Raw genomic sequence first — 27,012 nt, forward strand, 5'->3', positions numbered from 1 at the left:
CCTTCAGTTCACTTTACATTTTCCCAACCTAGTTAGTACTCCACTTGTGCTCTAGGGAACATTTGTTAGTTGCACAATACTGGAATTTTCTTACTTCTAGCTGTTAGATGTCACAACAGCTAAATAGGTATTTAAAGAAATCTCCTAATATTAATAAATCATCATTAGGGTTGTCCCCAAATGGTTAGTACTCATAAGAGGGTAGTCTGAAAAATCCTGAATAGGAAATGTAATCTTCAGGATACTGAAAGAGTGGACTGTGATTTGAAAAGCATCTTTAGCTCATGGCTGAGGTGCTCTGACTAGCTGGATCTGTTTCAGCTGTGGGGGTTTAGATCTAATGAAAACAATCATAACAGGCCTGTTTCTACATGTCTCAGTGAAGAAATGTGTATTGATTCCCCAGATCCTTTTAACTGGGGGAGGCATTTGGGATTGTGCCTGTTGCCAGTGAGAAACAAGATTCTTTTCTTCCTCAAAAAATTGTTTTTGAGGTTTGATGGACTAGGGATCATTTCCTGCACTGTAGGTGGCACTATCTTGTGCCAGTGATAGATAAAATGTGCACTGGTTTTAGAGGGCTTGGTCTCTCAGGGAATTCTTAACTCTGTTCTGTGCTACAGGCATCACTTTTCCTTGATTTGTTTCAATAAGGTCCTGCAAACTGAGGCCATATGCTTGTTCAGGTCCTCACTTGATTTTGATGTAAAGAACAAGTTGTCAAGAAATTTGATATGTCCAACATCAAATTAGGAAAATAGCTATGCATGTCTGTTCCAGCCTCCTGCAGGCAGTTATGGTTTTGGTCAGCACTGTACATGCTATATTAAGCCCTTCTTTCGGGTCTGACAGCAGAAAGCTAAATGAGCTTGGCAAGTACTACCGCTTTAGCAGCTGTGCTCCACAGCAAAGATAAATGGAAGAACTGTAACGGATACTTAGGAGCATAGTTTAACACTGCTTAAAGAGTTTGTGCCCCTGAAAGAACATTACTTACAGTGTGTGGCTGTGAATTTTTGTTAGCCCCCATGGATCTGAGCACTGCTGCTAGGTTTACTCTTTTTCTTGTCGTAACCCATGCTCTGTAGGCAGAAACTCCTATATGAATGGACTGTCTGATGCAGGTGATAGGTCATTTAAATCCCTTATTTTTCCTGGACTTTTTGCTAGACACTCATATCCAGAAGTGCAACCCTCATCACCTATATTCCATCCTTATCAGATAGAGATACAAGCCAGACTCTGGATACCTTTCTTCACTTAGAAAGATAATATGCAGGCATATGTCACTTTGAGCTGCTTGATAGTTATGTGGTAGGCCTTTGTTCAAGAAACTTGACCTTTTCCTTGACAGCATCTTCACACTGAGTCAACAGTGGTTCACTTACCACAGCTAAATCTGTTTTCTCTTGTGTGCTATTTTCAGTATCCTTCCTAAAATGCTTTGTGTTTTGGAAGGTAGAGTAGGACAACTAGAGCAGTCTATAAATTTAACTTGTACCCTTCAGGAACACAGCTGGATATAGGACTGAAGAGGATTAGAAACAGCCTCTGCTTTCTCAAGTGGCCATTGCTTGTTTCAGTACCAAATATGAACATGTGTCTATTGTGTCACTGAAAACTGAGTAGGAAGAATGTGTTTTTCATCATGCCTGTCTGTAAATCTGTAATATAAAGTCTGTTCTTTTTTTCCCTCGTACTGATTCTGTCCATGCAGACGCTACTAGCTGGAGAGAAGGTGGTAATAAGAGCAACTCACCCAGTTCTCCAACTGATCAAGAAGCTAAGGCTCTTGGACAAGAAGATGGTAATGCTACACCAGCAGAACAAACTGATGGCCAGAAGGCAGCAGAGAAGAGGGATGTGCGGTTACCACAGGTCCCTCAACCCAAGCTGAATGGCCAGCAGCCACCACCTATCTCATCTCAGTACAGAGCAATGATGCCACCTTATGTAAGTGATGGTTATATGAAAAGATTTTAAGCAGCAGGGATTAATTATTGGCTAGTGTGATTCCCTCCTCCCTCCATAGAATGCTTAGCAGTTCTGCTAGAAGGGTGGGATTGCAACCAGCTCTTTAAAGGATGTGGCTACCTGTTGCTGCTCCTGCTACACTGAGTTTGAACTTGTCAGGAGCTGATTAACACTTCTAATCTCTCTGCCTTGTTGACTTGATGTCATACACTTGTGATATTAAGCAGACTGTCTTGAGTGAAGAGTCTTGCTTTACTTCCATTGTGATTCCTTCAATTATCTCAGTATGCTTAATGGTATGATATTTTTTAACTAATGGCTCTTGTTTTTCAAACCTTTCTTAGATGTTTAATCAGTATCCTAGAATGGCATATCCTCCTTCCATGCAAGGTCCAACAAGGTTTCCCAATTCTGAACCTGGCAGGTAAGAAACCTTACAAGTGTTGTTGTTGTGTGGGTATGAACTCTTGTTTGTGACTCAATGGGGAGGGGGGAAGAAAAAAAAGATTTGCACTGAGTATCTTGATTATGATTATACACTGTGTAAGGACTGCCACTGGTTAGTCTCACAAGTTTGGTTGGCGTGGAGCAGTGCAATGGAGTAGTTTGTCTTTGACAGCTTAACTGCAAAACTTGAGGGAATTCTGCACATTACGGGGTTTTTGGTTGAGAAGAGCAGGGGTCACTTGGGGACACTTCTGAAACTTCAACCGGTATTTTGCCTGTAAAAGGACTCTTCCATTGTTATAACGAAAGTGGTTAATTCCTGGTTCTCAACTCTACTGCTCTCCAATTAAAGTAGAACTGTAATGCATGGAGAAGGCACAGAACCTTTGGCAGCGGGAAAGTATGGCAAGTGTAAAGAAATATCTCCAAGGTGGATAAATTGGTGATAAGAAGGATGCCAGATCTATGCAGTGTGTTTGAAAGCTACAAGGCATGTGGTTTTCTGCTGTCATCTGTTGTTTACCTTGTTTGTGAGGTGTGCAAGCAAGGCTGTAGCTTCTAATCTCTTCCATGAAGAACCATTTGGTGGTGTGTCAGTAATTATTTGAACTACAATAATTGCATACATGGATGATAATTCACGTTTACTGTATTTCAGAGAACAGTACTATTATCCTTCAAATAATTGTCCTACAAGTTGACCTTTTATCTAGTTGTTTTGCTGGATAAACAGTGACAGTGGCCTTTGTTTCTCATTTTTTTTAGAGGACCAAGGGGAAGAGGACCACCTTCATGGTGTTCAGAACCGATTGAGCGCCCATCCATTCTTAGTGCTAGTGAACTTAAAGAACTTGATAAATTTGATAATCTAGATGCTGAAGCTGATGAAGGCTGGGCAGGTAAGAACATCACATTAATGGTTTCTGTTATTTGTACATTGAATCTTCCTGAAAGATTAATTGAATATCTACTTATGTACCAGGTGCTCAGAGTGAAGTGGATTACACCGAGCAGTTGAACTTCAGTGATGATGATGAACAAGGAAGTAGTCAAAAAGAGAAGGAAAGCGGGTGAGTTGGTGTTGCCATTTGGGCATGAATACCACTTAACTAGCTTAGCTTTTGGGAAGGTTGAAAGAAATGAGTGCAAATACTCATTCCAATAACATTTATTCCAGTAATTTAATGCCATATTAAATGACAACTGCCTGCAGACTCCAGTCATCTGGGCATGTTAATAGAAATGATCCTTGCTGTGAGGAAATTTTTACTTTTCATAAGAAACACTGAGGAAAGAAGATAAATCATGAAATAATTGTCTGGAGTACACCTTCCATTTTTCTTATTTCTTTGCACAGTGATGAACAAACACCATCAAAAGATTCCCAGACTCCTGATGGCCAGAAGGAAGCAGAAGAACAGACAAGTGCTAAGTCTGCCACGCAGGCTTCCACAGCCGCAACCAAAGGGTCTTACGGCAAAAGTCCTCAGCTTGATCAGGTTTGTGTGTTCTTCTCTTCAGCTCTTCTGGCAATGGCCTCATCAGGAGAGGTCCAACTCAGGTGTCTTTCTAAACTGTCAGGTCAATTAAGGTTATGAACATGAGTGAAAGCATTAGCTACTGCTTATCTGAGCTGTGGTAACTGATTGGGTGCTGCTCAGTCAACTTAGCTGCTTCTGGTTGCAAAATAAAAATAGCATGTCTTTATCTAGTGTGTTCTAATCCACAGCTGTGAGGGAGTGAGAACTCTTGTGTCAGTTATTATGACTCTACTGGCAAGCTTTAACTCAATACTCTTGTCTGTCCATCCCTGTAACAGTGAATGAAACCTTTCTAGTGTCTATCGTGTTTTATGGTGGCACAGAGTGAATAGTGCTCAGTTGGCCCACACATTTTTCCTGGGTGTGGGAGGTTGTTTTGTTATTGTGGCCCACTTTATTCAGCACCACTTAGCAGTAGTGTGTCAGCTCGCTTGTGACATCTCAAGCGGATAGATTTTATACAGCACGTGTAGAATTCATCAGCTCAGCCATTTTGGTTTTTGATGTATCCTCTCGTAGAAGATTGGCAACCACCTCAGCTTACGCCTGCTTCAGCTCTTTTTATATCACATCCGCCCCCCCCCACCCCCAGGAAAAGCTAATATTTCCTTTATCTGAAAATTTCTTAGAAGTGTTTTCTCAGTAATAATGAAGATGGGAGATCTTGAATTGGTTTTACTTGCATTTTATATATATATATATAAAGATCATGTTGTCTTTCAGGGTTTGATGCTACATTGAATCTGAGGAAAAACAGTGCAGTTAAATAAACTATAAAATTTGGATGTGTGAATTTTTAAAGTACTTGTTTAGCTCTCAGCATATAATGTGGAACTGTTCTTGCCCTTGTTTTGCATGCAAATTTGTATCGTATGCAGGTAGTTCACTAGGTGTAGTATCTTAATGCAGTAGAAAACAGTAAATCTAAAATTTGTCCGCTTGCTTAACTGTGTACTGTGTTTGATCCAATAGGATCGGGGTCCAGCACAGCCTTCTATACATGAAAGAGGTGGTCCTGCTCTTCATCCAAAATCTATTCTACCACCGGTAAGAAAGATCAGGATTGTCCTTATTTCCTTTAGTTAAATTCTTTAATGCTGTGGTGGAGGGGATTTGGACTAAGAAAAGTAAAAATACGCTTCACATAAGGTTAAGTCTTTCTTTTAATAACTAAAATGATCATAGTGCTTGGGGCCAGTGAGAATGGGACCCGAACACAGCCATGCTGCTAACTGTGTAAAGCAGTACCATCTTGTAAGTGGCAATTGAAATGCATGAGAGCTTCAAGAGCTTTCAGTTATCCAGCCCCATTTGGGAACTAGAGAGGACGGGGCACAGGAGCGGTGCTGGAGGGCTGTCTGCTGAGGCAGATGGGGAGATGAAGACCCATATGTAATGTGTACATAGTAGCTTCTTACCAATTTTCAAGAGTCCTTATTAAAATTTCTGTTATCCTGAGCTACCTTGAATTTCTTTGGCTCCTTGGGGGACTTTGGTCTGAGATCTGACCTGAGTCTCTGGTCTAGGGCAGCCTGTAACCAAAAGATGTTTGTCATCTTTGCTGCCACTTTGCCTTAGTGATGGGGAGGAGGAGGATTGACATGAGCCCAGCTGAATCTTTACTTCTCCTGAGCTCAGGTTGCATGAGTCTGAACGGGAGCAGGAAGGCGGGGGCTTGCTTTTTCTTCTAAATCTTGCTTTTTAAAGGTGCTGTGCAAATACATGTGTTGACAAATAGTTAAATATAATATTTCAGCTGATAGTTTATATAATACATGCTCAACTGATTTTAATATTGCAGCACCCTCCTCCCCCTGATCGCCAGGTAGGACCTGGAAGGCAGGGACCCTTCCCCCCTAAACCAGTACCAGATGAAGATGAAATCTGGAAACAGAGAAGGCGGCAGCAGTCAGAGATATCCGCTGCAGTTGAGCGAGCCCGTAAGCGGCGAGAAGAGGAAGAAAGAAGAATGGAAGAACAGCGAAAAGCAGCTTGTGCCGAAAAGCTAAAACGGTTAAATGAGAAATTTGGCTGTGTGACAAAACCCTCCCGGGAAGACCCTCTGAAAGATAGGGAGAGGGAAAGGGAGAGAGAGAGGGAACGGGAGAGGGAAAGGGAAAGAGAAAGAGAAAGGGAGCGGGAAAAGGAGAGGGAGCGGGAGAGAGAGCGAGAAAGAGAAAAAGAGAGGGAGAGGGAGAAGGAAAAGGAGGAAAAAGAGAGGGAGAAGGAAAAGGAAAAAGAAGAAAAAGAAAAACTGGAGAAGGCAAAAGAACAAGAAAGGGAGAAAGAGAAAGAAAAGGAGATTGAGAAAGAAGAGAAGGAGAATGAGAATGAGAAAGAAGAGGAGAAACCAGCACATGAGGTTCCTGAGCCTGTAGAACCTGTGGCAACACCTATAGTAGAAAAACAAGAAAGTGAAACCAGGAGTAACAAGGAAGAAAAAGGTATGCTTGCATGCAAGTAGGAGTTGTCTGTTTTAAAGCTGAGCCATAGAGAATACTAATTTGCATACCTAATTAACCTAGTGCATCTAGACCATTTATTTCCTAGGCACATTACAGCTGCTAACAGCCCTTTGAGCTAGACCTGTTTGCCCAATTCATCAAAAAGTTAAAGGAAAGACTGGGCTCTCTGATTTAGGCTGGACTTTGAAGAATACAGAAATAAAAGCAGGCTTTCTTGTCTTGCTAAAGGAGGGTCAGCAACTCCTGTTGCTAAAACGCAATGTAAATCACTTCAGCTATTCATTTCTTTTAGCAAGCCTAGAGAAGTAGACACAAAGAGTGCGTATTTAAACTTGGTGCATTTTCTGTAGTAGGACTTGAATGCCACAAGAGAACTGTTAGACTCTGCTTAATAAGGTTGTGTTATCCTTTAAATGAATGTGACTGTAAAACCAGACCTTGCTTCATAAAAAAGTTGATTCAAATGTAATATGGTAGCACTGATATAGCACTTCTTAAATCGTATAATAGTTACAACCTAAGTGCCAGTGGTTGATTACCCAGTGTATTTGAGTTTAAAAGGGACACTGAATGATGTATTAACAATTGTTCTGTTTTGAGGGGTTGCTTTTAACTTTTTTTGCCTTTATTGATTTTGGAAACTAAGACTATGAGGTTAGAGAGGGCAGACTGTTTTTATTTTAGAACGTCCTTTATCTGACACTCTCGTGTAATTGTCTTAGTTTTAAGATTCACGCTTGTCTTGCTCATGTGGGTTTTTTTCAGAAGATCAGCCAGTCTTTACCCGACAAGACAGTGGTCGGAATGAGAAAGAGATTTCACAGGTGACTCATGAGAGTGAGCCAGATTCAGGATCTCAGCCTCGTCCTGCTGTTTCATCAGGCTATTCTAAACAATTCCAGAAATCATTACCACCAAGATTTCAGAGGCAGCAGGTAACTAACCAGTTCATTAAAAGAAGGAAGTTCATAAAAAGAATTGTCTTCCACCTCATTCTGAATAAGAAAGTGACCATAGAAGTTTCAAAATGCTCAAGTTGTTGGTTTGCAGCTTCTATGACATCTATGGTATTGGCAGAAATTTCTCTGCATGAAAAGCTTCTTGTCACCTGCAAAGCATGTAAGTGAAGTAGAAGGCAAGAGGCTTTTAAAACTCTCTGGTTTTGTACCGGTTGCTGAAGTAGAGCATTGCCCTGTGGTTCCACAGCTTTGATGATCATTGTTCCTGCAGCTTTTCCTTAAGAGTGTGACACTCACAAACGTAATTTGGACTTGGGTCCTATGGTCTGAAAAGCACTTTGCGTTAATGACATGCACAAAGTATAGGTGGTTCTGTGTCTCAGCTGAAGACCAGCAAAACTGTAGCTACTCTAAATTGTCAGGTCTGCTTTTCCCCTTTTCTCCTAGTTCATCCTGATGCATGTTTGTGATTAATTTTCAGAATGCTTAGTGTCCTAGAGCTAACTGTACTTGTTGTTTCCAAGGGTTATTTGAATTCTGCTTAAGTCTTCCTCTTAACCAAAAGTTGTGTAATATTGTTTTCTGTTATGCAGGAGCAAATGAAACAGCAGCAGTGGCAGCAACAACAGCAAGGTGTTCTTCCACAATCTGCTCCCTCACAGCCTTCTAGTGGCCCTGTCCCGCCTCCCCAGCATAGACCCCTTTACCAGCCTATGCAGCCACATCCTCAGCATTTAGCTTCAATGGGCTTTGATCCACGGTGGCTTATGATGCAGTCTTACATGGACCCACGAATGATGTCAGGAAGACCTGCAATGGATATGCCTCCTATTCATCCAGGTAAAGTCTGGCAGCATTTTTTGACTGCTGAACTTTCTTGGGTTTGAAATAGAAGTCTTTCCCTAATTACACTGTGTAGTAACAGCAAATGGATGGGTTTTTTAAAAAGCAAACTACATTATTTCATTGTTTGAGCCAAAACAGATTTTAGTAATACTGGAAAAATTATAGTCACATTTCAATGTATATATTTGACTATAAAGTAAAATCACAGCTTTCTTCTGTATTGCAGGCATGTTAGTGACAGTTAAGGATGTATTCAGAACGTCAGCATAAGCCCTACTTTGTTACAGGTACTAAAGCTGACATGAGTTAGGTTGAACTGAAAAAAGTGTATTTACCCATTTGTGTTTCATGACACATTAGCACTTAATACTACATAGCTTATTAAGAAAATGAAATATTGTTATTTTTATATTGTGTATTAGCACCTCTAGATTCTTACTAAACTTGTGTTTTCAGAATCTTGGCACTAAAAAGTCCGTTTTGATGTGTGGAATGGCCATCTGGCTTGCAGTTAGGAAAGCTATTGTGCATAAATAGTACAAGTCTGGCACGTAATGTAATGGAGATACTTACCCAGCTAATGAGATAAGGAATATGGGTATCCTGAATGAGTGCAAGGAATGAACAGAGAAACTGGCAGTGTAGGCAAAGACAGTGAAAAATGTAGAATTTCTTTAAAATGTCATCCAAAAAAAAGGCCCAGAGTCCTTAATAGAGTACAAAACACCACCTGTGTGTACATTCACCTTGCTTTTTGCCATCCAGATCTTGCATCAGAAACTTCATCCACAAGCTTGCAGGTCTACAGACCTGGTTTGTCCCATTATAGTGGAAGCAGGCAGCTTTTCCTCTTTTTTGGCACATAGGGTACTAGTGGTAAATACGATATAGTCATTCTGAGGTCAACTGGCAGTGAGTAGACATTTGGTTTTGATAGCGGAAGGTACAGAGGAAAGGAGATTGGGGGAGAGAATAGCATTCTTCCATACCTCCTTATATGCTTTGTTTGTCTTGAGATAGGTTTCTTTGCTAATGTTAAACTGGTTTCAATTGTTGCACTTAAATCTGTCACAGGAATTATGCCTCCCAAACCCCTGATGAGAAGAGACCAGATAGAGGGATCAGCAACTAGTTCAGATTCATTTGATCATATAGCTCGCTCAGCAAGAGAGCACACTGTTCCTTTGTCAGAGCCCCGCATGATGTGGGGGTCAGACCCATACCCGCATGCAGAACCTCAGCAATCTAGTTCTCCTCCCAAGGTGGTAGAAGAGCCTGATGATCTGAGGTAAGCCTGAGTTATATACTTCTGCATGTCACTTCTCCAAGCCATACATACTGACACACTTGGCTGTGTAACTTACATTGCAAAACACAGTTTAAACTGAGTTACAGCTGCTCTTCACACAACACTTTAAAAGTTGTGGTTGGGGGATGCAGTGTACTTGGCACTGTTGTATAAAACAAAGGACACGCCTGCTCTGTAGTGGGGTGGGGGAAAGACAATTTACCCCTTGTTTAGGATCCTTAGACTAACTTGATGAATGGTGATTGCCGTAATATTTGAGTTTTCAGTTTTGTAGAACACTCTGTAGTGTTGTTCTGCTCTCCCAGTACCAGAGAAGTGGCTGATGTATTAGTTTCTAAAGTGGTGTGTTAAGTACAAGTGGTATGTAGCAAGACAGGCACTTTGACCTTTGTATGATGAATGGTCAGGAAGGCTTCCTCTACATCTTAGAAGTACTCAAAAATTCTTTTCACTGCATTGCTGTCTGCATAGTACTTTTGATATTAGCCTGCTAACTTGGAGGCTCCATTTAAAACTGCATGCATAGCCATTAACTATAACAGATTCCTAAAGCTAATTGTGGATTTGACACTGAACTCCTAATCAGGATAGAGTAAAATTGACCTCTGCAACTGGCAGCCACTATGCAAAGTAATACTTGTTATTTCCTTGAGCTGATATTAATCCTCCATAGAAATAGAAAATTATTTAGGTAAACATTTGAGAAAAATCTTTCTGCCACCTTAACATTCTTAATTGCTTGCTGCTTAGGTCTGAGGCACACTTGGAGCAGGAACGAGTTGCTGTCCCTGTGACTGCTTATCCTGTAGAACATAACCAGTTGGACTCTCATCCAAAGACAGACTTTTTCAGAGAATCGGGAGAGGTGGAGGTACAAAAGTTCCCAAGCAGGCCTTTGGAAGATGTACAACCTCTCCAAACTGACACACCTAACACAGCAATTAACTTTGAAGGGGTGAATGAGAAAGTTGCACGTAGCTCTCCAGAAGAATTGGTGCCTGTTGCGGAAAGTCACTCTTCACTAAAGAGAAGCATATCCCATGGTTCAAGTCACTCTCTAAAGTCAGAAGACCAGAGGAATGAGACAGCAACAAATATCCCTAAATTAAATAACAGGCCTCTTGAGACAAAGGAGACAATTGAGAGGCTTGAGATTAAGCCAAAAAAGGAAATTTTGATAAATAATAGAGCATCAGAAGGAGCAAAACCTGAAAAAACTTTCAAACCTAAGTCTGAAACAAGATGGGGTCCTAGGCCAGGTTATGGCAGGAGAGATGAAGGCAGTGATAGACCAGTAAGAAGATCAGGTCCTATTAAGAAACCTGTGCTTAGAGATATGAAAGAAGAGCGTGAACAGAGAGAAGAGCGTGAGCAGAGGAAGGAGAAAGAAGGAGAAAAGACAGCTAGTGATAAACCTAGCAAGTTTGAAAAAAGTGACAAAAAGGAAGCACCTCAAGTGCCTCTGCCTCAGGCTGAGCCAGAGACATCTGTCTCCAGCAGTGCTCCTCTGGCTAAGAAGATAACCCTGGATGCTACTCCGACACCAGCAAGCCAGGAGAGCAGTCAAACCGAGACTGCAGCTAAAGCTCCTGTTCAGCCACCCACACCTCCAGTCCAGCAGCAGCTACCAGCTGCCCAGCCTGCTGCTCCACAGCTTCCCCCTGCAGTACAGCAGCAGCCACCCGCTCAACCAGCGGCACAGCAGCAGCCACACATTCAGCAGACGGTTACTGCGGTGAAGGAAGAAAAGCAGACTGAGAAGGTAGTTAGCAAGGAGGCTGTAGAGAAACCACGCTTAGAAACCAGACCAGTAAAAAGAGAGCCTGGCTTACCACCTAGAACATACTGGAAAGAGGCTAGGGATAGAGACTGGTTCCCAGATCAAGGGTACAGAGGCAGAGGTCGTGGGGAGTATTATTCTAGAGGTCGTAGCTACAGGGGTTCTTATGGAGGACGTGGTCGGGGCAGTAGAGGCCATAACAGAGAGTATCCACACTACAGAGATCCTAAGCCTAGATCAGACCATGTGCCTTCAGGGCCTGTTAGGCAAAGAGAAGAGAGTGAAACTCGTAGTGAGAGTTCTGACTTTGAAGTAATCCCAAAACGGCGGCGACAGCATGGCTCAGAGACGGATTCTGACAGCGAAATTCACGAAAGTGCAAGTGACACACTGCTTTCAGACAAAGACAGTCTAATTAAAGGCAAGCACCCAAAAAGAGAAGAGAGAGCTGATGGCAAGAAGCCTCCAAAGCCCCTGTCGTTCAAACCTGAAAACAGCATCAGAGTAGACAATAGATCCCTAGAAAAAACATATATAAGAGATGATGAAAACAAACCCAAACCAGGATTTCTTCCTAAAGGAGAACCTTCTAGACGAGGCAGAGGAGGAATGTATAGACGTGGTGGCAGGGATCCTGGTGGGCGTCCTCCACGTCCATCTACAATAAGGAGACCAGCCTACAGAGACAATCAGTGGAACCCTAGGCAAACAGAGATCATTAAAGCAGAAGATGGGGAGCCTCCTAGAAGAAATGAACATTATGGTCCTATACCAGTTGATAAAAGACCTCCAAAATTTGAGAGAAAGTTTGATCCAAATAGAGAAAGGCCACGAAGACAAAGGCCTGCTCGACCCCCGAGGCAAGATAAGCCACCACGCTTTAGGCGCCTAAAAGAAAGAGAGGCCGCATCAAAGATAAATGAGGCGGTAACCAGCTCATCAACAAGTGCCACAGTTAGCAATGCAGTCACTGAGCCCTCCAGCACTGCTTTGGATGTGTCAGGAAGTAAGACGCCAGATTTGTCCAACCAGAATTCTTCAGACCAGGCAAATGAAGAGTGGGAAACAGCCTCAGAAAGCAGTGATTTCAATGAGAGGCGGGAGAGGGATGAGAAGAAAACAGCAGATGTAGCAGCACAGGTAGCTGTGAAGACAGGAGAAAGTGCTGGAGCTCCAAAAAGGGAAATAGCCAAGAGAAGTTTCTCTAGTCAACGGCCTGGAATAGACCGTCAAAACCGACGTGGCAACAGTGGGCCAGCTAAACCAGGGAGGAACTTCGCGGGGCCTAGGGGTGAAAGGCGGAGTGGTCCTCCACCCAGAAGTGGAAAAAGAGGGTGAGTACCAGGTTCCGTTACGAAGTACATACGGTCTTAGTCTTCTGTTGTCCTCTTGTGGTTCAAAATAATAATTTATTTTTGATTTGTAATAACTGGTAGAAAAGAGAATAAGACAAACACATGCACCTGTGGCTGTATACTTTCTACTTTTTCTGTTTGTATACTGACACTTGGAACATGGAGCTAAGAGTATTCTTATATGTATGCACAGTGTTAAAAAAGCCTGATTAAATACAAATTGCAGTGCTGTTTCTCAAAATTTGGATGCAGGCTGAAATGTTAATGTGTGAGCAGTGTTGCAGTTTAGTACATAGATTGCTGCATTGCATTTGACTTTTTGTATTCTTAGAACAATCACCTAACATAGATAAGCAAGTTGAGAAATGCTTGCTACTGAGACAGTTTTGTTTCTGTAGATGGTGAAATCGATTGAAACTTGACAATTATCTAATGTTACTATTTGCCCACTGGTTTGTAGCCACAGTGCACAGTGGTCTAATAAGTGGGAGGCAGGACAAGATATTTCTTCACAGAATGCCTGCCCTGTACTCTAGGACTCTTGTGCCTGTAGGTTTCTATATTCCAAGTTCAGATTTTGCCTGGGCCTAGAAATTGTGATCAGTGCTCTAAACTCTGAGTTAAAGCTATTAAGAATTTCTCCAGCTAGTCATGTTAAGGTGATGTTGAAGCAAAAGTTGGGTATTCCAGGTTCCACAGGAAAGTGACAATGCTGCAAATCTGATTCTTATGGCTTCAGATAGCTTTTGGCAAGTGAGCCTGTGGAGCAAGTATATTGTACCTTGTTTTTATTTGCCCACATTGCATACTGTAAGCTTCTGTTTTGCTTTTTCCATGGAAGGCTTTACTGGAGTTCTGAACTGCATACATGTTGACGTTTTGTGTGTCTAACTGTGTCTAACTACATAGACCAAGACCATAGACCTTAATTATGCTTTTTTTTCCTTCCTCCCCTCCCCCCCGCCCCAATTCCTTTTGGCAGCAGGGCATTTGATATGTCTCAAACAGTTAAGCTTCTGCTCGTTGAGGAGCTGAAAGTAAAAGTCTGGAGCCTACTAAGAAATTGCACAGTAGACACTTGTAGCCCTGTAATGGGATCTGCATTAGATTGTTAGTTCTTTCCTTAGTGAGTGTTCTTTGTGGCTGGTCATTAATTTTGTCAAAATTTTTCTAATGTAGGCCATTTGAAGAGCAGACAGCAACTGTGCCTGGTGTTGATCCCAACAACAACACTTCCTTACATCAGGAGGATGGAGGTGTTACTGCTGCAGGACAAAAGAGCACCAAGGATGCAAGTGGCAAAAAGAGAGAAGAACCTAAGGCTGGTCCAAAGAAGCCTAAGGAAAAAGTGGATGCCTTGTCTCAATTTGATCTTAATAATTACGCAAGTATGTATTTAATAATATGCTACCAAGGATTTGTAATCCTGCAAGCTTTGCTGCATATAGAGCTAGATGTTTGAAAACTTAAAAAAGGGGAAAGGTGATTTTTTTTAAACACCAGAAGTATTGTCTACTTAAGTGTTGCTACCTTTGTCGTATCTAATTAACATGTGTGCCTCTAAATGGTGGCAAATATCGTTGTGTTCTTATGTATAGATAAGAACAGTATTGTTCTATGACTTAATCTTAACTCTGTCATTCAGACTGTTTTCCACCACATCCTAATAATTTAACTTTCATAAGTAAAGGCAGTGGGTATCACTGATAAGCTTACAGCTAATATTTGGGAAGGCCGTTTATTATTATGTTTCAGTTCTTATTTCCTAGAGAGTCTGGTACAGAAACCTCCAGTTTTTCACTTCTTAAAGATTAACTCCTTGTCTTCAAACTCCACAGCAAAAAACACTTGGCAAGCAGAAGCTTACCTTTAATATGAGCCACTGTCTGCATCTATGAGGAAATTGATTCTACCCTAAAGCAGATTTGGGCTTGGTGCAGTGCATCTGAAGCTGTCAAAACAGCAGCATCTATACCTTTCCTTTTTCTGTAGGTGTTGTGATCATTGATGATCACCCTGAAGTGACAGTAGTTGAAGACTCCCAGTCTAACTTGAATGATGATGGTTTCACAGAAGTGGTGTCTAAGAAGCAACAAAAACGCTTGCAAGATGAAGAGCGCAGGAAGAAGGAAGAACAAACTGTGCAGGTACAAGACCAGCATTTAGGGTGGGAAAGAGCGCCTTGCGGTACTGGGAATGTTGTGAAATGTGCAGAGTCTTCCTTCCAAAGAAGTTATATTTTCATGTTATGAATATAACTAGATGTATTAAGTTGTTCAGAATTAGTAAATTAAGTCAATTTTCACTTAGTCATCTTAGGATTCTGTACTTCTGACTGGGCACTATTAGGCAGGTGGAACTGGCAAACTAAAACCACCATTTTTCATACTGCGATAAAGATCTATACTACTGTTTGTGTATCAGTTGATTTGAAGAGGAAAATGGATGAGAATTTATTGTTCCTGTAGTTAAATACTAATGAAAGATAAACTTTAAGACAGGGTTATTTGTTTTTGCTGCTACACAATGTACAACTGGTTGTCCATACAGACTATAAGCTGTAAGAATGAAATTGGCTTCTGCTTACAGGTTTGGACCAAAAAAGGATCGAGTGAAAAAGGCCGAGGTCAGAATTCCAAGCTCCCACCCAGATTTGCCAAAAAGCAGCAGCAACAGGCAGCAGCCGCAGCTGCGCAGCAGGCACAAGCTCAGGCACAGCCTCAGTGTACAACGCAGACTCCAGGTCAGCCACAGGCTTCTGTTCAGCCGCAAAACCAGGCTGCAGGAGGGACAGCCAGCACAGAATACACAGTGTCAGGAAAAGTTCTGCAGAACACCCCGGCTCACAATGGTCTAGGAACTGAATTATGGGAAAACAAAGTGCCTCCTACAGCAGTTCTAAATGACATCTCCAAAAAATGTAAGTGGTCTTTTCTTGGATTTGGGGCGAGGGACAAGCACTGTAGTTAGAGAATGCTGATTGCCAGCTCTCTTTGTTAATGTCTCATTTCGACCTGCAAATGTATTTTGCACAGGGAGTAGAGGGCAGGATTCCCAAGTGCAGCGTTTTAACCTGTGAATATCTTGGAAAAGAGATTCTTGCAGTGTGATACTACTCAGTCTTTTTCATTGCTGTCATGTTCCTCATTCACTGTCAATGAGCAGCTGGCACTTCCCTCAGTGCTGTGTGTTTTGTTGGGCTTGGTCGTATTTCCAGACATGATAACTTGCCCCACTGGAAAGCAGCTAAATAGGTAGCGTATTGCTAACTGCTGAATAGGTTTACAATTTCTTAACCAAAGCTTATTTAATCAAGTTGTCTATAATTTAATTCTCAGTCAGTTGATAACTTCAGTCAAATACATTTAGCAACATTGGCAGGGGGGTTTAACTCTCTTTTCTTAATTGTCAGTGGGACCCATTAGCCCACCTCAGCCACCTTCGGTCAGTGCTTGGAACAAGCCTTTGACATCTTTTGGTTCAGCTACATCTCCAGAGGTAAGAATGAGGGGAAGAAGAGTAGCTGTATGTGAAGCTTACCCAAATTATATCTCTCTGGAATTGGGTACAGATTATCCATTTATTCGGGCATACACATGCTTAAACTAGTATCTGTAGAATTCCATGAAGTCAAGAGATACAGTACAGAAGTACAGGATACAGGCTGATACTTCTGTGATTGAAGCATGGAAAAACTTTTCTCTTAAAATCTCAGCCATTCACAGACTCTATTGATAGCAGTTATTCAGTGCATTTTTTTAAAGTAAAAATATTGCCTAGTTTGCATGTGAACACTTGTGTATTGTTCAGTAATGCAGAGAGAAACAGGATGTCTCCAAGGAACTAAATGTGTGTTGTGTCCCTTCTTAAATCAGAGATAGAAGAAGGAGTAGATACTTTCTAACTACATTAGCTCTACTTATCCCATGTAATTTGCATAGCCCTAAATTTTACATTTAAAGTCCTGTGGTTTTGTTTTCTTGGGCTTTTTCTGGTCTTGACTTTATTGTTTTAAAATGTAAGAATGTGACATAACTCTCTTAGTTATAACTTCTAACTGCATGAGGAGATCTGGAAATAGTTTTTAATTTCTTGTTCTTGAATTGAACATTAATTTTTGAACTTACAGGAGAATATTGTGAACCTGAATCTGGACATTTTGATATTGCAGTTGGCCCTCTCCTGCTTCTGTACCAGTTCATCATCTAGATCTTGTTTACATATTTCTTCACTGCTTTTTTTTTCTTGCTCTTGAGCTTGTATAAATGGTAGGAACTTGAGGAGGAGGAAGTGTACATTCATATAGTGTTTACTCTTGCAAATCTGTTGCAGTCACAAATAAAGTTTTTGCTGGCAGAAGGTAAAAGTACCCTTTTAGTGGTTTTCAGCTGCACATACTTTGTGCTCTTTTCTGAACCAGTGGCATTGTACTGATCTAGAAATCTTTTGAAATATGTTAAATGTTTTCCTTTTAACTAGGGGACAAAGCCTGGGCAAGAAGGTGGAGTCGATCTTGGAATAGAAACTATTCAGTTTGGAGCCCCAGCTTCCAGCGGCAGTGACAATGAAGTTGGCCCTGTACTTTCTGAGAAGTCCACTGACAAGCTACCAGAACCGAAAGAGCAAAGACAGAAACAGCCTCGGGCTGGACCCATCAAAGCACAAAAGGTAAAAGGTCATATCTTCAGTACAAACTTTTAAACTGAAAGAAATTCAGCCAAAAAGAGGTTACAAATAATGGAATACTCATTCAGTTAGGACTAGACCTATAAAAATTGCATTCCCCTTTTATTTCCTAAAACAATCAAAAAGTTGGTTCTTGAAGAGAAGATGGCAAATTCAGTTCAAGAAGTAAACAGCATCCTCGCCCAGCAGAGTTTGTCTGTTGGTTCTGTGTTCGGAGCAAGGGATGTGGCTAGAACAGGGATGGGATTTTGGATTTGCTTTGTAGCATTTTGTAGCAGTAGCTTTGTTGGGAGACTGTGGATGTGGTAGTGTTTCAGTTTTGTTTCCTAATTTGGGGGTTTTGGTTTTCTCTTGAGCTTACTTTGCTCAGGCTTTGAGAGCTGTTTTGAAGCAGGCATTCTGTTTCTGCCCTGGCTATATATCCACTTCCAGTAGTTCTTCCTGCCACTATGCCTTCCCCCCCTGTAAATGATGCACAGAGCCCTGCTTAGTTTTGTAAACAGATTACCAAGATGAGTAATACATCAAGTTGTAGGAAAAGAATTGTTTTGAGGAAAGGGAGGAATGTTAGAGCCGCTGGTTTGAAGTCTCAAATTCAAATGCACAGATGTCTGGATAACTTTTTTTTGCAACTAATCTGGAAGACTGGATAGGGAATCGGACATATCTCGATACTTTCTCCTCCTGTCACTTAGATTACACTTAATGATATTTCACATTAATGAAACATACTTTCCTGTTATTTCCACCTCCAATGCATACTATCTGTGCAGTGCTAGCACTCAGCACCAGCTTCTTATTGCCAGAAAGAGATGGTTATAGCAGATAAACTTGGCTGGTGACTTACAGAACCAGCTGTTCCAGTCCCTCTTGATGTCTGAGATTTGGCAGCGGTCCTGATGTAACTAAAGCCCTTTTGTCTTTCTAGAAGACTGGCTGTTTCATTGGTTGTTTGGGGTTTTGTGGTGAGTTTTTTTTTGTTTTGGGTTTTTTTAATTCATTCTACATGTGACTGCACTTTCAGATTTCAGTTTAACTTCTGTCTGAGGCACTCAGTGGGTATACCACAGTTAATTTTTTTTTGCGAAATTTAAAACCCATACAGCAAAGGAGTATGCAGTAGTCAATACTACTGGTGAATTGTAGTAACCCAGCACATTCAAAACCCATATCTCAGATGTACTAGTAGCATGCCTTACACTTCCCCATGAAACCACTTAAAGATACTGAACTCCAAAGTTAAAAAAATATGTAGAGAGTCTACTTCACACTGTAGAAAGTTCCTTTTCCCTGCTTGGTTATAGCTAGCTACCAAGACTCCTGTAGAAAGACAATTGTGTGACTAGTAAATTCGTTGGAGATTAACATTTTTGTGTGCTCTTCTGAATGAAAGGGCTGTAGTCCTTTTTACTGGATGACAAAAACTCTCAGCAAATAAACAATTCTTACACACCCACCACCCCTGTGGTGGTATGGTTTGCTATGAAGCCTAAATACAAACTGATGTTCAGGATTGGAGGTTAGTATTGTTGAACTAACGTGGGCAACATAAGAGGACCATACTTGAAACAAAGCAATTTACATTTCCAAGTGTCACCTTGAAGTGTCTGGAGGAATTTCTGCCTCTGTAAAACTGTCAGAGCAAAAAAATATTTGGGGTGAAGTGGGTCTGATGTTCTTGATTGCTGCATTGCAGAGCTCAGGCATATTGCTTCTACCGTTGTTTTCTTCCTTCCCTCTGAAAGCTAGTCTCTGCTGGCCTCCTGAGGATACCAGGTACCTTTTGGGAAGCTACACCCTCCCCAAAGCCCAAAGGCATTGTATTGTCATCTATTCCTGAAACAGCTTGTTTGTATTTTTAGAGACAATACCATCAGCTTCTGTCTTTCCACTATCAAAGCTTAAGGAATAAGATTTTAAGGACTGTCTTCAAGGAATTTTCATGCTGCTCTGTAGTGAAACAGGCTGAGTAGTCTCAGCCAGAAAGAATATGGCTATTTAAACAGCAGAGCATTCACGTTCCCTGAGGCCCTTCATTGTGCTCTAATTCAGCTATGCAAAAAGGAACTACTGAATTGCAGCAGTTATTCCAGCCGTGGTGTCTGCAGTACAAGGCAAACTTGCATGTAGATGTTTTTATTTTTCCTGGATATCCCCTTGGTACTCAATTTCTAGGGAAAAATGCTACCAACATCCATACATCAAGATACCTTCAAATGAAGGTAGTCTTCTGTTCTAGTTTCCCTGTAAAATCCTGATTCTCTGAAAGTTAAAATAACCTGTATGTATATGAAGGCTTGTGGCTTCTGTACTTTTTTGTTCTTTCCTTGAAAGGAAAGTGAAGCTGGCTTTCTTCTGTATGTTTTAACTAGATCTAATTGAGCTCTACCACTTCATGCAAAACATATATTGCTTGAAAATAATGGTTTAGATTCCTAATGTTCAAAATTAATGCATTTGATGTACATATTGCTAACTTAGTTTCAAATTATTTATCTGTTAGACAATGCTTACCTTTCAGGAAAGCTTTGTTAGGCTTAAACAAAATTATTTTAAGCATGTTAGAATATTCTTGTGGGATAGGACATGGGGGAAAGACATAACTGACAAGTTAACACTAACTTAGCTTCCAGACTTGAGTCCAGTAGAAAACAAAGAGTATAAACCTGGTCCTATTGGGAAAGAGCGTTCTTTAAAGAACAGGAAGGTGAAGGATGCCCAACAGGGAGAGCCTGAGGGACAGGACAAGCCATCTCCCACCTCTGTCAGAAGTCCAGAACCTGTCACTACAAAGGACACCAAAGCAGCAAGTGAACTGAGCACGGAAATAGGAACAATGATATCTGTATCTGCTCCAGAGTTTGGAACAAACACAAAGGTAAGAAAAATATTGACAAATTACTGAGTACTACATGTAAAATACGATTACAGTGATGTAATTGACACTTGGTTGCCTGCTGGTGGTAGTCACCTGGACAGCAGAGCCTGCTGAATAGCAGCAGATAGGAAACATATCAGTACTGCTTGAGTTAAACACTTCTCCTGAACTGGTATGGAGACATGCTGTTTGTCATACCCCTGTACAGAGATCAGCTCGGGAGGTTTTAAACTTTTTTGCTGCCTTATGAAGGTGAAAACTCCTGAGCCTTGTTCTGGAGAGAGGCATTGGAGCCTGGGGTAGGCAGTTTCTGTAAACTCCGTTGTATGTGATCTGTGTGAGAAGAGTGCTTGACTTCCAGCAGATAACTGGAGTGAAGTAGCGTGCACATTCATTGGTTGAGTGCATGGATTACCTGAAGCTGTGAATCAAGTACAGTTCTGTGAAAAAAGAAACCCCTAAACTAGGAATATCCTAAAGCATTGGATAAGGCTTGTTCAGTTTACCTAAAGGGTCTGTATGTCAGCTTCTGTTGGCTTGGGTGTTGTCAAGGTATCCCTTGCAGAACACCTTCAGGATATTGAGGACTCAGTTTTTCTGTGTGGAATTCCCCTGACTTCTCTGTAACTGCTTAACAGCAAGGTGGTAACTTGTTGTCGGGATTCATTGTTCTACAGCTCAGTTCTTAGCTGTGGTGCATTGATGGAGCTGGCTGAAAAACATCTGCATAGGTGCGCTCCTTTTTGCCTAAGGACCTGTGTGGGGACTGCCCATGCTATGGCAGCGTTGTGTCTTGAGCAAGAACTATAGTTGTCATCTCTTGTAAAGAAACCATGCAGTTTGAGTAGTTACTAGTTTATAGTCATGCCTGCTTTGGTAAAGGCAAAATGCTTCTTGTATGTTTGTAAAGCAGTTTGAGTTTAGACTCAAGTTTGTTACATGCTGTCTCAATATTCCTCTTCCTATTCTTAAGCAGAAATTTTCTGATGCCGTTTAGGAAAACTGATTGTCTGCAAAAGCTGTATTAATAGTTGAAAAATCTGAATTGCAGATCACTCACAATTTATCTTTGTCACCCACAGTTGGGGGGGGAGGGGAAGATACAATTTTGGCAATTTTTGCCAAGGTGCCATGCAAGCAGAAGATGCTCTCAGTGAAATGTTGTTACAGAGCAAGTGTTAAGGAGGATATTTGTGTCCGACATGGTAGCTGCAAACTTGATTTTTGAGTGGAATGGCAAATAAGTAAGAAAATGCAGTGCTGGGATTTCTCATCTTTCCTGGCACTTTCCATCTAGTAAGTAGATGTGAATGGTTTATGTTGATACCAGAAGTGGATGAAGTGCCCTTGTATACAGAATCAGAAGTGTAGAGCGAGCCATAAAACCAGCTTGCTTGAGTATTTGATAAGAAGGCTGTTTGTATGTCGTGCTTTTTCACTGTCTTTCAAGCTCCTGTGATGAGAGCTCAAGGTAAGAGGAGGAGATGCTTCGTCTAAGCCACAGACAGAATTAGGAAACATATTTGTTGATTATTCCAGGCTAACTCGATATAGAGCAGCTTTACTAAAATGAGCATAATTCCTCTCTACAGTTGTATTTTTGAAGTATGAGATTTTCAACAGGGAAGTCCGGATTTTGTGCCTTTCTGGCTGTAGTTAAACATGAGTTACCAAGATTCTTTAAGCTACCACAGTATTGAAATGCCAAGCTTCTGTCTTCTGGAGGGAAGACCAGAGTGAAAGGAAACTTTACAGTTGTGCTGGATATGAAAATTCCCAATAATTTCCTCGTTAAGTGGTTGCTAATAGAACCATTTAATAGGCCTAAATATTCCTGTCTCAACAGTTCCAGGTTTGCCTTTGAATTCCTTTGTCAGGAGTATTTCCCAGGGCATCAGTAAGTGGTTTTTTTGTTGTTGTTGTTTCACAGAATCACAGAATGGTAGGGGTTGGAAGGGACCTCTGGAGATCATCTTGTCCAACCCCCCTGCTTGAGCAGGCACACCTAGAGCAAGGGGCACAGGAACACATCCAGGCGGGTTTTGAATGTCTCCAGGGAGGGAGACTCCACCTCCCTGGGCAGCCTGTTCCACTGCTCTGTCACCCACACAGGAAAGTAGTTTTTTCTCATATTGAGGTGGAACTCCCGGTGTTCCAACTTGTGCCCATTGCCCCTCGTCCTGTCATTGGGCACTAATGAGAAGAGCCTAGTCCCATCATCTTGACACCCACCCTTTAGATAGTTATAGGTATTGACAAAATCCCCCCTCAGTCATCTCTTCTCCAGGCTAAAAAACCCCAAGCCTCTCAGCCTTCCCTCATAAGGGAGATGCTCCACCCCCCAATCATCTTGGTAGCTCTCTGCTGGACTTGGTCAAGGAGTTCCACATCCTTCTTAAACTGGGGGGCTCAAAACTGGACACAGTACTCCAAATGTGGTCTCACTAGGGCAGAGTAGAGGGGGAGGATAACCTCTCTCGATCTGCTGACCACACTCCTTTGAATGCATCCCAGGATACCATTGGCCTTCTTGGCCACAAGGGCACACTGCTGGCTCATGGTCAGCTTGCTGTCCACCAGCACTCCCAGGTCCTTCTCAACAGAGCCACTTTCCAGTAGTTCAGCCCCCAGCCTGTACTGGTGCATGGGGTTGTTCCTCCCCAGGTGCAGGACCTTGCACCTTGCACTTGCTCATGTTGAATTTCATCAGGTTCCCCTCGGCCCAGCTCTCCAGCCTGTCCAGGTATCGTTGGAAAACAGCACAGCCTTCTGGTGTATCAGCTGCTCCTCCCAGCTTGGTATCATTGGTTTTGGTTTTTATTTTTGATAGTTGTGGGTTTTTTTCCTAGGAAATGGGTGGTCATATTTTATATTTAATTCTGTGGAAGTTGAACCAACAACCTGCAGACTTATTGTATAAGATGAGCTTCATCTAGATTTTGCAGAAATAAACCAGTCTTACTACTTTTTAAAGTGGCTTTTAAAATGGGTTCAAATACTGCTCTGGCCTTGGAGTTCCTGTACTGATTTGTATTGCAACGGCTTTCTCTTGTCTTTGTACTCTTTCCATTGCTCATTAATGAGGGAAGAAGTGATGACATTTTTAATCTCGTGTTTCAGTGTCAAGTGTTGAAGTTTTAGCAGACCTAAATGATTTAGCTTTTGACACACTTTAACATCCTTCCCAGACACTACTGCTCAGCTTCCAGGAAGGCACACTTTTTGGTATTTGGTGATGTAAATGTCTGCAAAAGTCGAGCTGGCTGTCCTCCTTCAGAAGCAGAAGCTTTGTAAGAATACCCCATCCATCCCAAAACAGACATCCTAATAAGAACATGTGCATTTAATCATACCAGACAGTTTTACCTTAGAAACTGTATAAATATAAATCAACCCATACTGGTGAGATGTTTAAGTGTAGACCAGAAGCACAATACTCTGAAGCAATTGCAGCTGTTTCTCTTGGGTTTTGCGGTATATTTGGAGTAAAGGCAATCCGATGTCTGAGACTTTGCGTGTTTGTAAAGCAGTTTGAGTTTAGACTCAAGTTTGTTACATGCTGTCTCAATATTCCTCTTCCTAGTCTTAAGCAGAAATTAAGCAAAGCCTCTGAGTCAGGTAAAACGCCTTACCCCTTGCCTTTCCCCACCCTACTGTCTCTAAAGTATTGAAGCTTTCAAATCACAGGAACGATCAGTACCTGCTTGTGTACATGGCAATGGAATGTTTGCACAGGTAGTTGGTAACAGCTATGTCTTACAGAGATGATGTCTAAAAGGACACAGGCTGTACTTGAGAATAAATTCTGAGTATCTGACAGTCTCTCTGGTTTGGGTGATTTACATGAATCAGGAACAAATCAAATAGCTATTTCATCCCATATAGTACCCTGATCATTTGTAGCAAGGTCAGCTCTGAGGTGTGACTTGTCCTTCTGTTCATAAAGTCACTTCAGGTTTTGTGATCTCTTCTCTTTGGGCAAAGTAGGTAGTTATAAAAAGTTTGCCTGTTCTTTTTCTTCTGGTATAAATAATGTGTAGATAACTCAAAAAAAGCATGTATAGCTTTTTATAAAAATCAGTTGGTTTCTTCAGTAAAACAGTTGTACAGGAGAATTATTTTAATTGGATTACAAAAGCTTGAATGGTGATAAGCCACAGCTAACAGATTCCTAGAAGGATGGTAGTTAACCTACAGTTTATGAAGTGGTGTTCTTCTGGCTAAAGTATTGTCTTATCTGCATGTTCAGCATGTAACTCGTCCTTGTAGGATGGTTCAGCATTGCACATATACTTCTAAGGGCACAAGAGTTGACATGGTGGTTTGTTTTACGTTCTACTGAAAAAGCATTTTTGTGCTGTAAGCTTCCAAAGCAAGAAAGCTAGCAATAGTCTTGATCTGATTTCTTTTGCAAGGAATTTTAGTGCTGAGACCCTGTAAAATTTGCATCCAAACCTTGAAGGAGTTTTTATAATGCTATATTAAAAACTTCCTCTTTCTTATGCAGTAAAGCATCTTAAAACATCGTATATCTCATTTCACCAGTTTACCAAGTAAAGGAAATAACTAAGTGGAGAAAATAGTTCTGTTTCCTTCGTAAATACAAAAATCAGTCAGTGTGCACATTGTGTCCTCTCTCTCACTCCATTATGGTTTATCTTGTTGTCCTTGTCTTTTACCAAAATGAGCTCATCCTTTTAAGGAAGATTCTTTGTTATTTTCCAGTTAGTATCTTGATGCCTTAATTGCCCTTTTAGGAGATGTTGCCATAGGCGTGAGGAGTAAATGGAGTATGTACTTTTTAATAGCTTATCATACCAGTTGGATGCAATTAAACAAGCATTATGTGGCTTGTGCCTTCAAAATCATTGTGTTGGCAAGCCCAGGCACTCATCAGCAGTTCTGCTGCTAATTTGTCCTTCAGTTCCTTCTTGGTGTTTGGATCTCTAAAAAATGTTAGAGCCTTTTCTGGTCTTCAGACGTGTAAAACTTGGGAGTTTGCAGTACTTGCTGGAGAGTGGATCTTGGCTAATTCAGGGTCACAGCGTTTAAACAACGGAAGCGTCTGGGTTGTGTTCTGAAAAAATCTGTTTGCCTGCCCAGAATAAGCTCAGTAGATATCCAGTGAGAAGAACTGAAAAACAGTGCTCAACATGGCTTTACAGAAGTACAAGTGCCTTTTTTGTTCATTGTAGGTCATTCTCTAGAGAGTTGGCAGTGTTATGAGACACTTCCATCAGGCCGTTTATACTTAAAATTGCGATAGTCACTAGCTACTGCTAGGTACCTGAAAGTGGACCTTGCTTTTTGAGCACATTAAAGTCCACTTAACTGTAAAAAAACCAAAATACACTTCAAGAAATCCTCTGGATAGGCTGGAAACTTCAGCCCTTGACTTCCCTGAAATCACTGCCCAGTGCAGAAATCGGGAGGTAGACTTCACCATTCAGAGAAACTGTCTCTTGTGACTTTCAGAGACACTTAAAAGGAAAGAAACTTGTTTTGCAAATTGCAACCATCCCTGTGTGTTGTTTTTAATCTGGAGGGCCTTACTTGTCATAGGTTTATGCAGGAAATTTCTGTGTTTATTTAAAGCTACAGAAAGCTTTCAGCTAATACATTCTACTTTTTAAATAGGCTAAAAGTGCCCACAGGTGGCTAAAGCATCTTGGGTGACAAATGATAATTGGTTACACCATCACAGTTCAGTATGTCTAGTGCCCAAGCAGTACATCACTCTGTATATTCGTGCTTTGCAGACTGTATTTTCACTTGACTCCAGATGTACATTGGGAGGTCATGAGGTAAACTCTAACCTCCCAAGAACTCTTCTGACCTCGGTAGCAATTCAGCAGCAAGGATTGCTGGACATGCCTTCTAAGAAAAAACTGGTGTGAAATTCTAATCTCCTGTTGCTTGGTGAACTCCTCCTGAAGAAAGGCTGACATCTGTCCAAACAATTTAAATCTCATTTAGGTAAGGGAGATATTTTAATGGAATTATTTTTCTTCACAGGAGTCTGTAACAGACTACACTACACCTTCTTCTCATCCTAACACAGTGGCAACTAGCAGTACAAAAATGGAGGAGACTTTGGTGACGAACGTAAGTCTATTGCAGTGATCGTCTTGACTTTGAAGACAAGAAAATATTTACACACTTCTTTAAAAGCACAAAATAGTGCCTTCGGTAAACAAGTCACTAGGATTTCTTTCATGTTAACTAGCTGCGCATTATCCAGTAATCTTACTCTGAAGGACAGTTGGTTTGACTAATACCTGTTCTGGAGTTCTTCAGGTGTGTTTTGTCTTTTGAACAGCCACAATGAGCTAAAGAGCACAGGAAGTGGAAACGATGTTTCTAGGGGCAATTCTAAAAAAGCAAATAGAGGCATAATGAGGGATTGTGCTCTCAGCAGCCACTGGGACTTGAACCTGGTACCAGTAGCACAGCTCTGTAGGTGAGTTTGAAGAAAGGCTTTTACAAACAAAGAATTTTTGAACTGTAGCCTGAAATCACAGCAACTGCACGTAAAGGAAGTCTGAAAGCAGACAGCAGGCTTTCAGTTGTTCCATTGATACAGAGATCAGATGTTTGCAGTCCTCAAAGCCACTGATCCTGGCTGTGTGAGTGTGGTGTAGTGACTGAGAGGACCAGCTGGGTTGTGACTTGTGGCAAGGCCAAGTTTGTCTTGAGTGTGCTGGGTTGTCAGGTGGAGAACTTGGATCTTGCCATTTTTGTTGTTTGAGTAGCAGAAATAGAATTAACTCAG

At 41.3% G+C, this 27,012-nt stretch overlaps 1 protein-coding gene across 17 annotated transcripts in view; it reads left to right on the forward strand.

Annotated features, from left to right (window-relative positions):
• The window catches only part of PRRC2C (proline rich coiled-coil 2C), a 75,562-nt gene that overhangs the window by 26,803 nt on the left and 21,747 nt on the right, over window positions 1-27,012 (forward strand). For 10 of the 17 annotated variants that reach the window (XM_064454616.1, XM_064454620.1, XM_064454618.1 and 7 more), the window contains exons 6-23: window positions 1,703-1,953; window positions 2,319-2,398; window positions 3,187-3,320; window positions 3,404-3,491; window positions 3,779-3,920; window positions 4,935-5,009; window positions 5,764-6,406; window positions 7,193-7,362; window positions 7,980-8,226; window positions 9,307-9,520; window positions 10,292-12,655; window positions 13,856-14,064; window positions 14,669-14,823; window positions 15,266-15,596; window positions 16,089-16,174; window positions 17,156-17,344; window positions 19,989-20,240; window positions 26,256-26,345. In XM_064454616.1, the coding sequence (XP_064310686.1) occupies window positions 1,703-1,953; window positions 2,319-2,398; window positions 3,187-3,320; window positions 3,404-3,491; window positions 3,779-3,920; window positions 4,935-5,009; window positions 5,764-6,406; window positions 7,193-7,362; window positions 7,980-8,226; window positions 9,307-9,520; window positions 10,292-12,655; window positions 13,856-14,064; window positions 14,669-14,823; window positions 15,266-15,596; window positions 16,089-16,174; window positions 17,156-17,344; window positions 19,989-20,240; window positions 26,256-26,345 (5,720 nt within the window). The remainder of the gene's footprint in view (window positions 1-1,702; window positions 1,954-2,318; window positions 2,399-3,186; window positions 3,321-3,403; window positions 3,492-3,778; window positions 3,921-4,934; window positions 5,010-5,763; window positions 6,407-7,192; window positions 7,363-7,979; window positions 8,227-9,306; window positions 9,521-10,291; window positions 12,656-13,855; window positions 14,065-14,668; window positions 14,824-15,265; window positions 15,597-16,088; window positions 16,175-17,155; window positions 17,345-19,988; window positions 20,241-26,255; window positions 26,346-27,012) is intronic. The other 7 variants (XM_064454619.1, XM_064454632.1, XM_064454633.1 and 4 more) reach the window with 3 other exon arrangements.

The sequence above is a fragment of the Phalacrocorax carbo genome, chromosome 6 (assembly GCF_963921805.1).
Source record: "Phalacrocorax carbo chromosome 6, bPhaCar2.1, whole genome shotgun sequence".
Classification (NCBI taxonomy): Eukaryota; Metazoa; Chordata; class Aves; order Suliformes; family Phalacrocoracidae; genus Phalacrocorax; species Phalacrocorax carbo.